General features: G+C 44.9%; 1 protein-coding gene across 1 annotated transcript; it reads left to right on the top strand.

Annotated features, from left to right (window-relative positions):
- The first annotated feature begins 2,793 nt into the window (after positions 1–2,793).
- Positions 2,794–3,459, top strand: LOC138364199 (polyribonucleotide nucleotidyltransferase-like). Its single transcript, XM_069323522.1, has one exon. It carries the CDS (start codon positions 2,794–2,796, stop codon positions 3,457–3,459), a length of 666 nt encoding a protein of 221 aa, XP_069179623.1.
- Positions 3,460–12,963: the final 9,504 nt, after the last annotated feature.

Raw genomic sequence — 12,963 nt, 5'->3', positions numbered from 1 at the left:
CAACTGTTGTTTCCATTCCATATCTCCATGGATATCTGTATCCATGACGGATTCTCGCTATTACTGCCTCTCCCTCGTCCTCCTCCTCTTCGGCCATAATGGTTGGGATTGCCAGCTGCATCCATGTTGTACCATCATACAGATTCACTGGTTTGTGATTCTATCCTCCTTTCCTCAGTTACCTTGTCACGGTGATGTTGCCTGACAATACCTCTAATTTGTAGTAGAGTCTTGGGTATGAAGTATTCAATATGGTCTCCTTCAGCAGCCAGCACATCTGCTCGTTCATTCCCACATATTCCAACATGGGAGGGGATCCACAGAAACTTGATGACTCTTCCCTGATTGGTAAGTGCTCTCACAGCTCTCTTAATTTCAGCGACTATTGCAAGATTTTCTGCCCGATTTTTATTTAGGCTTTGCAGTGCTGCTTTTGAATCGGTATTAATCACTGCACCATTAGTGTTCCGTTCAAGAAACCTTAACGCCATAACAATGGCAGTTAGCTCTGCTTGCGTTGAAGAGGCATAGTTCTCAATACGTGCTTTTTCTTCATTTCTGCGTTGGAAAGTATTATCCTTGATTACCGTGAATGCTGCACCAGCTCTGCTATTGACATGATTAGATGACCCGTTAGTGTAGATTTGATCTAGTTCATCGCCGGCTTCTTTATAAATTTCCTCGAGATACTTGTGCTTCATTCTATAACTAGACATCTAATATATATATATATATATAGGTTAGGTTATATATATATATATATATATATATATAGGCTTAGTAGGCTGAAAAGTGCGTTCTGGCAATTAGGTACGACATATATATATATATATATATATATATATATATATATATATATATATATATATATATATATATATATATATATATATATATATATATATATATATATAAAATCGGAGATACGTAAGTTCTAATCAGTTGTGTATTTGTGAACTAAAGTCTTTGAAAATGTAATAAGTTTTACGAAACGCGCCCGTGTCGCGTCAGACTATAAATAAAAATGAATTTTGGAGAATTGATTTTTGATTTACCTCCAACAGTGAAGCGTAATGTACGAAAGATTGAGAAAATTCGTGTTAGAATTATTAATCTTACTTTTTCGGTCATATTTAATAATATATGTCTACAGGAAAGACTGCTACCAAAATATACTAATATATATATATATATATATATATATATATATATATATATATATATATATATATATATATATATATATATATATATATATATATATATATATATATATATATATATATATATATATATATATATATATATATATATATATATATATATATATATTATTAAATATGACCGAAAAAGTAAGATTAATCCATCTGGGAAGACCCAGATGGAATCTCTCCTCGGAAACTTATGGAAGGAGCAGAAGCACTGTGCCTGTCACTCTCCATAGTGTATAACGAATCACTGCCAACAGGGGAACTGCCAAGAATTTGGAAAGCGGCTAGTGTAGTCCCGATATACAAGAAGGGGGACAGACAGGAGGCACTGAACTACAGGCCAGTGTCCCTAACTTGCATACCATGCAAGCTGATGGAGAAGATTGTGCGAAAAAAGCTAGTGGAACATCTGGAGCGAAAGAACCTTGTAACACAGCATCAACATGGACTCAGGGATGGCAAGTCCTGCCTCACAGGATTAATTGAATTCTACGACCAGGCAACAAAAATCAGGCAAGAAAGAGAGGGGTGGGCAGACTGCATATTTTTGGATTGCCAGAAAGCTTTTGACACAGTACCACACAAGAGACTAGGGAAAAAGCTGGAAATGCAAGCAGGAGTGAAAACGAAGGTACTCCATTGGATAAGGGAGTACCTAAGCAACAGATAACAGCGAGTCACTGTGAGGGGCGAGGTCTCAGACTGGCGGGACGTCACCAGTGGAGTCATGCAGGGGTCAGTCCTTGGACCTATACTGTTTCTGATATATGTCAACGATCTCCCAGAGGGTATAGAATCGTTCCTCTCACAGTTTGCTGATGATGCAAAAATTTTGAGGAGGATTAAAACAGAGGATGATAGTAGGAGGCTACAAGATGACCTAGACAGACTGAATGAATGGTCCAACAAATAGCTGCTAAAGTTTAACCCGAATAAATGCAAAGTAATGAAACTAGGCGGTGGATACAGGAGACCAGACACAGGATACAGAATAGGAGATAAAGTAATTCATGAAACAGACAGAGAGAAAGATCTAGGAGTTGATATCACACCAAACCTGTCTCTTGAAGCCCACATCAGGAGACAAAAGAATTACATCTGCAGCATACGTGAGGCTGGCTAACATCAGAACAGCCTTCAGTGTGTGTGTGTGTGTGTGTGTATGTGTGTGTGTGTGTGTGTGTATGTGTGTGTGTGTGTGTGTGTGTGTGTGTGTGTGTGTGTGTGTGTGTGTGTGTGTGTGTGTGTATGTGTGTGTGTGTGTGTGTGTGTGTGTGTGTGTGTGTGTGTGTGTGTGTGTGTGTGTGTGTGTGTGTGTGTGTGTGTGTGTGTGTGTGTGTGTGTGTGTGTGTGCGTGTGTGTGTGTGTGTGTGTGTGTGTGTGTGTGTGTGTGTGTGTGTGTGTGTGTGTGTGTGTGTGTGTGTGTGTGTGTGTGTGTGTTGGAAAATTGTTTATATTCCATATTTACTAATTAGTGTATGTAGACTATGAACAGGATAAGATTAATATTTTTTTAGCTTTTCATTAATTTCGCTTTAATAAAACCAGGAATAAAATAAGATTTGGTATAAAACAGAACAATATGGATAACGGGAGAAAGGGAAGAAAAAGATCCTCCTTATCCTCTGATGAAGATACTCACCAAAATGACACGAAGAGGAGGAAAAGGTCATCCCTATCCTCTGAAGAAGACACTAACCAAAATGACATGAAGAGGAGAGAAAGGTTCTTCCAATCCTCTGATGAAGACACTAACCAAAATGACATGAAGAGGAGGGAAAGGTTCTTCCAATCCTCTGATGAAGACACTGACCATGATGACAGGAAGGGAAGGAAAAGGCCCTTCCAATCCTCTGATGAAGACACTAACTATGATGACAGAAAGGGAAGGAAAAGGCCCTTCCAATCCTCTGATGAAGACACTGACCATGATGACAGGAAGGGAAGGAAAAGGCCCTTCCAATCCTCTGATGAAGACACTGACTATGATGACAGGAAGGGAAGGAAAAGGCCCTTCCAATCCTCTGATGAAGACACTGACTATGATGACAGGAAGGGAAGGAAAAGGCCCTTCCAATCCTCTGATGAAGACACTGACTATGATGACAGGAAGGGAAGGAAAAGGCCCTTCCAATCCTCTGATGAAGACACTGACTATGATGACAGGAAGGGAAGGAAAAGGCCCTTCCAATCCTCTGATGAAGACACTGACTATGATGACAGGAAGGGAAGGAAAAGGCCCTTCTAATCCTCTGATGAAGACACTGACTATGATGACAGGAAGGGGAGGAAAAGGTCCAACTTATCCTCTGACTATGACATGGAGGATGATGAAGATGAAGAGGACGAGGACAAGGACAAGGACAATAACGTGGACGAGGACGAGGACAAGGACAGGGACGAGGACGAGGAGGGTTAAGAGGACGAATATAACAGGAAAAGCAGGAGAAGGTTCAGTCATCCTTATGATGACGAAACGCAGGACGAGGAAGATACAGTGGATGAGGTGAATGGGTGCGAGGAGGATGAGGTAGACTAGGAGGATGAGGTAGACTAGGAGGATGAGGTAGACTAGAAGGATGAGGTAGACGAGGAGGATAAGGTAGATGAGGACGAGGAGAACGAGAATGAAGATAATGATGATGAGGAGGACGACGAAGTCGATAAGGAGGAGGATAAAGACGATAATGACAGGAGGTGCAGGAAAAGGGGCCACTCCTTCCAAGATTAGGAAGATGAAAAAGACAATGATGAGGGAGATGAGGAAGACAATGATGAAGGAGATGAGGAAGACAATGATAATGAAGATGAGGAAGTCAATGATGAGGGAGATGAGGAAGAAAATGACGAGGAAGACAATGACGAGGGAGACGAGGAAGACAATGATGAGGAAGATAAGGAAGTCAATGATGAGGGAGATGAGGAAGATGAGGAAGCTTAAAAGGAGGAAGTAAAGGAAAAACCATTACTCCCTAAACATCCCGAAAGATTTATCACGTGGGTTCGTAGTCCCCAAGACATAAATAACAATACATCAAGAAAGAAGTTTCAGTTACCAACGAGGCAGGAACGGGACAGGCTGCACTGGGCCGCTCTCTGTCTCCTGGGAGACTGTCCTCGCCACAGTCACCAGCGAACAACATAAACGAGATAAAAGCCAAATGTCAAAGAAGAGGAATTTGAGAACAAGAAGAAATGGCTGAGGCAAATATATAAATGGCGAATTAATAATTAACAGGCATCGCCAGTAGACGACATTCTGAGTTCAGACTCCACAGGCGAGAGAGCCTCGTTTTCCCCCGTCGAGTCCTCATGTGGGGAAAATGAGCAGGAAAAATTACATCTTATGTCCCATGGTGATGATGCAGGACGAGACGTTGTTGATGGTGCAGGACGAGGCGTTGTTGATGGTGCAGGACGAGGCGTTGTTGATGGTGCAGGACGAGACGTTGTTGATGGTGCAGGACGAGACGTTGTTGATGGTACAGGACGAGGCGTTGATGGTGCAGGACGAGACGTTGTTGATGGTGCAGGACGAGACGTTGTTGATGGTACAGGACGAGACGTTGTTGATGGTGCAGGACGAGACGTTGTTGATGGTGCAGGACGAGACGTTGTTGATGGTACAGGACGAGGCGTTGATGGTGCAGGACGAGACGTTGTTGATGGTGCAGGACGAGACGTTGTTGATGGTGCAGGACGAGACGTTGTTGATGGTGCAGGACGAGACGTTGTTGATGGTGCAGGACGAGACGTTGTTGATGGTGCAGGACGAGACGTTGTTGGTGGTGCAGGACGAGACGTTGTTGATGGTACAGGACGAGACGTTGTTGGTGGTGCAGGACGAGACGTTGTTGGTGGTGCAGGACGAGACGTTGTTGGTGGTGCAGGACGAGACGTTGTTGGTGGTGCAGGACGAGACGTTGTTGGTGGTGCAGGACGAGACGTTGTTGATGGTGCAGGACGAGACGTTGTTGATGGTACAGGACGAGACGTTGTTGGTGGTGCAGGACGAGGCGTTGTTGATGGTACAGGACGAGACGTTGTTGGTGGTGCAGGACGAGGCGTTGTTGGTGGTGCAGGACGAGACGTTGTTGGTGGTACAGGACGAGACGTTGTTGATGGTACAGGACGAGACGTTGTTGGTGGTGCAGGACGAGGCGTTGTTGATGGTGCAGGACGAGACGTTGTTGATGGTACAGGACGAGACGTTGTTGATGGTACAGGACGAGACGTTGTTGATGATGCAGGACGAGACGTTGATGGTGCTGGACGAGACGTTGTTGATAGTGCAGGATAAAAATATGATGCAGGTGATGAGTATGGTTTTGAATCTGACGATGTAAGTATCAACAATGTTTACCACAGAACTGGGCAGAAAGTCAGGCGAAAGGGTGGGTATGAGGCTCCCCGCAGATCCCGCCAGAGGCACCGCTTCCCACCTCTCCGGCCACTGAACAACCAACCTGATTTAGAGACTGAAGGAACTGATTAGAAAACCGCCAGAAATTATAGCCACAAAATTTATCACAAAACGGACTCCAAGTCATAATCATTTGCTACAGATTCTGCATCTGTAGAGAGTTCAGACTCTGATAGTAAGTCCAGCGATGATGGGGAGACAATAGCCTCATGTAGAACTAATCGTCAGTCTCATTATTCAGCTTTCATTAGAGCTAATGATGTTGCAGGCATTGACGGTGATGACGAAGTCAGCATTGATGCTCACGATAAAACCAATATGGTTGGATCTGACTTCAACACTGTTTATAAATGTATCCATAAACCAACATATTAAATTATATTCGAAGCAGTCCGGAATGATAGATACTAAAGAAAATCTGAAAACCATGTTTAACGTTAGAAAACGATTAACACTAATTTTGGTCAGAGTTCTCGCGTGAAGACTTAGGTTAATTCTGACCTTAAAACTGACTCTAAATCACTCGGATAAATGTTCTATTAAATTATCCGAAAAGAGAGTTATAGAGCTGACGATAGCTCTGGAAATTAAATTAACAATGACATTGACCATAAAGATGACTAGAAATAATTCTTCAAGAAGTTCCTCGCTGCCATATACAAAGCCAGTTAGAATGGTACCCAAACATTTTCCAGTAAACTAACCAATAAAGCTGACGTCTGTAAAGCTATTGGTAAAGCTATTTACAAAGCTATATAAAGGGCTTCTTACAAATTGAACGAAGATTCCGGCAAGGAAGCAGACGATGAGAGTATCACTGAAGGTCACTGTAAACATTACGATGATCGAGGTTATGAAGGAGACAACGAGATAGACCCCAAGATTGATGGTTAACCAGGAGGAATATACTTTGATGTTGACCCTCTAATGTTTTAACCCGAGGATATTGTATATGCATAAGATGAGGATTATGATGGATCGGACTCTGCTTCTGACCAGGAAAACCCCGAAATATTTTCTGGTTGTAGGAAAAGATCTCAAAACATGCTAAATGGAGAGTCTTCTTTGGATGACAGTGACATAGCCGACACGCTGAAGTTATTTTCATTGGAAACCAGTTGTAGTGGAAGTGAAGGTGACATCGAGTCATGGGAGTCCAGCCATGGTGTGAGTGAGGCTGAGGACGACCCTAAAGGTGACGAGTCTAGGGGTGACGACTGTAAGGGTGACGACTCTAGGGGTTCCGACACCAAGGGTGATGACTATGAGGGTGACATCTCCTATCGGAATCGTCCACCAAGATTCTCTCCCTGCCGTCTAGTTGAGTTTGGCACAATGCAACCATTTTATGACTATTAAAAATAACTCGAAGAACTTGCATTTCAACAAATTTATCAGAATGTATTTGAGAAATAGTCTTCAAATCCCGATCATTCTGCCTTTGATACAATGCAAGAGACAAAGACTAAAAATCTGTATACCAAGGAACAGAAATATTCCGCATCAACCACAGATAAAACTACTACAGCACCACAAAGTATGCAGACATCCTGTCCACTCATACTTGCGAGAGGAGAAGGGGAAGAGTAGGTGCAAGGAGAAATGTGTCCACCCATTCTTGAGAGCAAGAAAAATGTGAAGGAGGAGCCTGGAGAAGGAAAGTGGTGGTCTAAATGGCTAAGGGAGAAAACTGAATGGGTCATACCAAATAACATATTTCAACAAATATTCGATGTCTAGTATTAAAGAGCTTTAGAACGGGTATACACTCTTCAGTATGGAGGAGTAGACATTAAAGACATAAGAACTAAATGTGACCAGCACTCCGGCAGCGATTCTGCAGATGATTTTGATATTGTATCAGAGAGTCGCGCTCGTCTATTATATAAACGTTTACTGGATAAGGAATATAGATTCCCAAGTGACGATTCTTCAGAGGAAGATAATGACCCATGCAAAGGGCTCGATGTTGACCGTATTCTCAACATATATCCCTCTACCATGTGGCACAAATTGTTGTTCCTCGATCCCAATTGTACTGTGTTAGCCAGAAATGGGCTTTAATTGTTAAATCACCATGCATGGAAAATGTTAGATAGAGTCCATCAACAGCTTGGCAATAATCGAAATTGGCCTCACCCAGCATTTCCAAAACTGTTTATTTGTGACGAATGTGATCGTTAAATGTTTCTGTGGTCCAAGAACATCTGACACTTGCATTGTTGTTGTTGTTCCTTGGGAGTCTCCCTTCAGAAGAATACTCCCCCGGGAAGAAGAAGAGATTTGTCCAGGTTTTCTCTACTCGTGTTGTGATTTGTTCCCAGATTGGGACCTTTTTTATATTTATTTACTAACTACTGTTCGTGTTAAGCATGGTTAATGAGTTTCTGCTGAAAGTGAACACTTATCTTCTTGACAGAGCTAAATGCGAGTTGATAGACATGCTGGGAAGTTGTGTGTGTGTGTGTGTGTGTAATTACCTAAGTGTAATTACCTTAGTTACGACACCAAGTTCACATGCCAACAACGAATAATTACCTAAGTGTAGTTACAGGATGAGAGCTACGCTCGTGGTGTCCCGTCTTCCCAGTACTCTTTGTCATATTATGCTCTGAAACTATTGATGGTTTTGGCCTCCACATCCTTCTAACTTAACTTTTTCCAATCATGACTTGTGTGTGTGTGTGTGTGTGTGTGTGTGTGTGTGTGTGTGTATGTGTGTGTGTGTGTATGTGTGTGTGTGTGTGTGTGTGTGTGTGTGTGTGTGTGTGTGTGTGTGTGTGTGTGTGTGTGTGTGTGTGTGTGTGTGTGTGTGTGTGTGTGTGTGTGTGTGTGTGTGTGTGTGTGTGTGTATTCACCTAGTTGTGCTTTGCAGGAGTTGAGCTCTGCTCTTTTGGCCCGCCTCTCAACTGTTAATCAATCAACTGTTCCTAACTACTAACTTTTTTTCACACACACACACACACACACACACACACACACACACACACACACACACACACACACACACACACACACACACACACACACACAGCGCGCGCGAGAAGGTAGGGGACACACGCGATTAGTGAGGTCCGCGGAAATTCGTCAATTTCTCGGGACATTGAAGGAGTATAGAGGCTAGATCATAGTATTTGGCCTCTCGCAGTGTGTAGCTAGCAGGGTGCAACATAGCATAGTCATATCGCTAGTGATAGTGCGAAGATTTGGCGAAGAAACCAAAAGTGGAGCTAGGGCATCACCGGTGCATGTAAGTGTGTGACCTGACCGGGTGGGACGACCCGCCGTGGAGCTACCTGATTGTGCTGTTGAGTGGTGACTGTGATCAGTGGTACAGTGAATTAGTGAACTGTCACATAACGATACAGTGACTGACTCCAGAGCTTTGTGTTGAAAGAGAAGAACGACCTCATCAATCTACCAGCACTTAGTGAATCACCTAGTGGGAGACAACGACGGATAACCATCGTCATCATACATCGCTCATCTGGTTGTGTGAGCGGGAGGCAGACTGGTATGTACCCCTCTCTGGTCAATTAATCAGGTGTACAGATTGAGGTAAAAGATTATCAAATTCTCGTTCAGGATATCATATATATTTAAAAATCTCAGAGTGGCTCATTTAGGCAGAGGTAACGCATAAGGGATATCTTGACACATACACGCACACAAGTGTGCACACGCTAAAACAGACACACACACGCGTGCACACACACACACACACACAATTGTCCAGTCAGGGGAAAAGGCATCTGGGATAGGACCTTACTATCCCCCCCCCCCATCTTGACTGCACCATCGGACCTGACCTGACTTAGTCGCCATCTCCCCCCCCACCCCCAGTCCCCCGCATCGCCCATACACGCACTCTTCCCCTCCCCACTCTCCCTCTCTCCCTCTCTCCCACTCCCTCTCTCCCTCTCCCACTATCTCTCTCCTGCTCTCTCTCTCCTGCTCTCTCTCTCTCTCTCCTGCTCTCTCTCTCTCTCTCTCTCTCTCTCTCTCTCTCTCTCTCTCTCTCTCTCTCTCTCTCTCTCTCTCTCTCTCTCTCTCTCTCTCTCTCTCTCTCTCTCTCTCTCTCTCTCTCCCTCCCTCCCTCTCTCTCTCTCTCCCTCTCTCTCTCCCTCCCTCTCTCCCTCCCTCCCCCTCTCCCTCCCTCTCTTTCCTTCCCCCTCCCTCTCTGCCCACACACACACACACACACACCTCACCCGCTCTCTCCCTCACCCGCTCTCTCCCTCACCCGCTCTCTCCCTCACCCACTCTCTCCCTCTCCTCTCTCTCCCTCCCGCCTCTCTCTCCATCTCCTCCCCCCCCTCCCCTTCTACTTTCTTCTCACTTCAGTGGAAGGGTCGGATCCCCCCCACCCACCCATTTATCTCTCCCTTTATCACTCCCTTTCTCTCTCTCTCTTTCTCTCTCTCTTCCTCTCTCTCTCTCTCTCCCTCCCCCATCCCAACAGGGTCAAGCATGGCAGCCAGAGGTCCCAGGGGAACAGGAAAGAGCCAAGGTGACGAGATGAAGGAAATGTTCGCCCAGTTTCTGGAGGTCATCAAGAGTGAGATGCAAGAAATGATGCAGGAAATGACGAACGAAATAAGCAACCTGAAAAGAGAGCTGACAGCAGCAAAGGAGGAGATTAGAGCCCTCAAAGAAAATGGTATCGAGGCTGAAAATCAGAAAACCACCCAGGGAGAAGGTGGTAATAGTTTTCTGGATGAGAATGCCACAATAAAAGCAACATTTGCGGAAATACTAAAAAAAAATAACTCTGAAGTAATGACTGCAGTGATGGAGGTGACCATGAAAGCAGCCACCTCGCAGGAGGCGGCACGCTCCACTAGCCAACTGCTGAAAAGGAACAGATCAGTGGTTGCTGTGGGTATTAAGGAGCAGGAAGGATCTAATAGGACAGAGTGGAGTGAGAAGGACAAAGCAGCAGTGAATGAAGTACTAAAGGCACTAGACATGGAAGGGGCTGAGCATAGCATTGAGAAGGTTTTCAGGCTAGGCCGGTACAACAAAGACCGAGACCGAATGATAAAGATAGTGTTTGCAAACGAGAACACAAAGGAGAAGATCCTATCAAGGAAGAGCTCCCTGAAAAACGTGGGAAAATTAAAAAATGTATTCCTCCAGAGAGACATGACAAGGGAGGAGAGAGCCGTGGCGGCAGAAGCAAGGAAGAGGCGCAGGGTGAGAGGGGAAAACCAGGAAGTCACAGCTCCCAACCCAACACCCCCAGAGGCGAGGGGGGAACCCACAACCAGCTACCCAGTAACACCAGAAGGGAGGACAACCCCGCCTCCCTCCACTGCATAGAAAAACCCCCTACCCCAAACCCTCCCTGCCCCCACTCAAATGTTCAGCAAAATCTCCCTCCCCCCACACCCAATCCCCACCCTTCTACCCCTCCCCTTCTACCCCTCCCCTCCTCCTGAGTCCTCCCTCCCCCCCTTTCCTTCCTGTCCTCCCTCCCCTTTCACCCTATACCCTCCCTGTCCCTCCCCCTTCACTGGATCCCCCGCCCCTCATCCCAGTATCCTCTGAGACCCTGTTATCCACCTCACAGGTCCTCACACCCATGGAACAGCCTCCCCCACCAGCAGAACACTCACCAAGGAGGCGATTTGAGAAGGGACAGAAGAAAGTGAGCCTCAAAGCGATGTACACAAACATAGATGGAATTACAAATAAAGCAAATGAGCTTGGAGAACTGGTACTAGAGGAAAACCCAGACATAATAGCCCTCACAGAAACAAAGATCACGAAAACGATAACAAATGCAGTGTTCCCACAGGACTATTATGTTATGAGGAAAGAGAGGGAAGGAAGAGGTGGGGGTGGTGTAGCTCTGCTGGTAAGACAAGGCTGGGATTTTGAGGAGATGGATATTCAGGGCTGCGAAGGTTTCAGTGACTACATAGCAGGTACTGTAACAAATGGAGGGAAAAAAATTATAGTCGCAGTCATATATAATCCACCACCAAATGACAGAAGACCTAGACAGGAATATGATAGAAACAACATGGCCACCATTAACATAATAGAAAGAGCAGCTTCTGTTGCTAGCAGGAATGGATCTGGACTACTAATTATGGGAGACTTCAACCATGGGAAGATAGATTGGAAGAACAGAAACCCGCATGGAGGACCAGAAACATGGAGAGCTAAGCTGCTGGACGTGGCAACAAGAAACTTTCTAAGCCAGCACACCAAAGAACCAACAAGAATGAGAGGAGAAGATGAACCAGCAATGCTTGATTTGATATTTACCCTAAATGAATGGGATATAAGGGAAGTTAAGATGGAAGCGCCCTTGGGAATGAGTGACCACAGTGTATTGAACTTTGAGTACCTGGTAGAGCTAGGACTTATCTCCCCCCAAAAAGAACTAGGAATCAAAAGGCTGGCATACCGAAAGGGGAATTATGAACAGATGAGAAGTTTCCTAAGTGAAATACCTTGGGACACAGACCTCAGAGACAAGTCTGTACAGGGTATGATGGACTATGTTACCCAAAAGTGTCAGGAGGCAGTAAACAGGTTCATCCCGGCCCAAAGGGAAAAATCCGAGAAGCAACAGAAGAATCCATGGTATAATAGGGCATGTATGGAAGCGAAGAAACTGAACAAAAAGGCGTGGAGGAACTTCCGGAATAACAGAACACCAGAAAGCAGAGAGAGATACCAGAGAACCAGGAATGAGTACGTCAGGGTGAGAAGAGAAGCAGAGAAAAATTTTGAAAATTATATAGCAAACAAAGCCAAGACCGAACCAAAGCTACTCCACAGTTACATCAGAAGGAAAACAACAGTGAAAGAACAGGTATTGAAACTTAGAACAGGCGAGGACAGGTATACAGAGAATGACAGAGAGGTGTGTGAGGAACTCAACAAGAGGTTCCAGGAGGTCTTCACAATAGAACAGGGTGAGGTCACTGTGCTAGGAGAAAGGGAGGTAAACCAGGCGGCCTTGGAGGAGTTCAAAATTACGAGAGAGGAGGTCAAGAGACACCTGCTGGATCTGGATGTTAGAAAGGCTGTTGGTCCAGATGGGATCTCACCATGGGTACTGAAAGAGTGTGCAGAGGCACTTTGCCTGCCACTCTCCATAGTGTATAGTAAGTCACTAGAGACGGGAGACCTACCAGAAATATGGAAGACGGCAAATGTGGTCCCAATATACAAAAAGGGCGACAGACAAGAGGCACTGAACTACAGGCCAGTGTCCTTGACTTGTATACCATGCAAGGTGATGGAGAAGATCGTGAGAAAAAACCTGGTAACACATCTGGAGAGAAGGGACTTCGTGACAAATCGCCAACA

Source organism: Procambarus clarkii, chromosome 12 (assembly GCF_040958095.1).
Source record: "Procambarus clarkii isolate CNS0578487 chromosome 12, FALCON_Pclarkii_2.0, whole genome shotgun sequence".
Classification (NCBI taxonomy): domain Eukaryota; kingdom Metazoa; phylum Arthropoda; class Malacostraca; order Decapoda; family Cambaridae; genus Procambarus; species Procambarus clarkii.
Note: the sequence above shows the minus strand (reverse complement) of the source record. Positions and strands in the feature narration are given on the sequence as shown.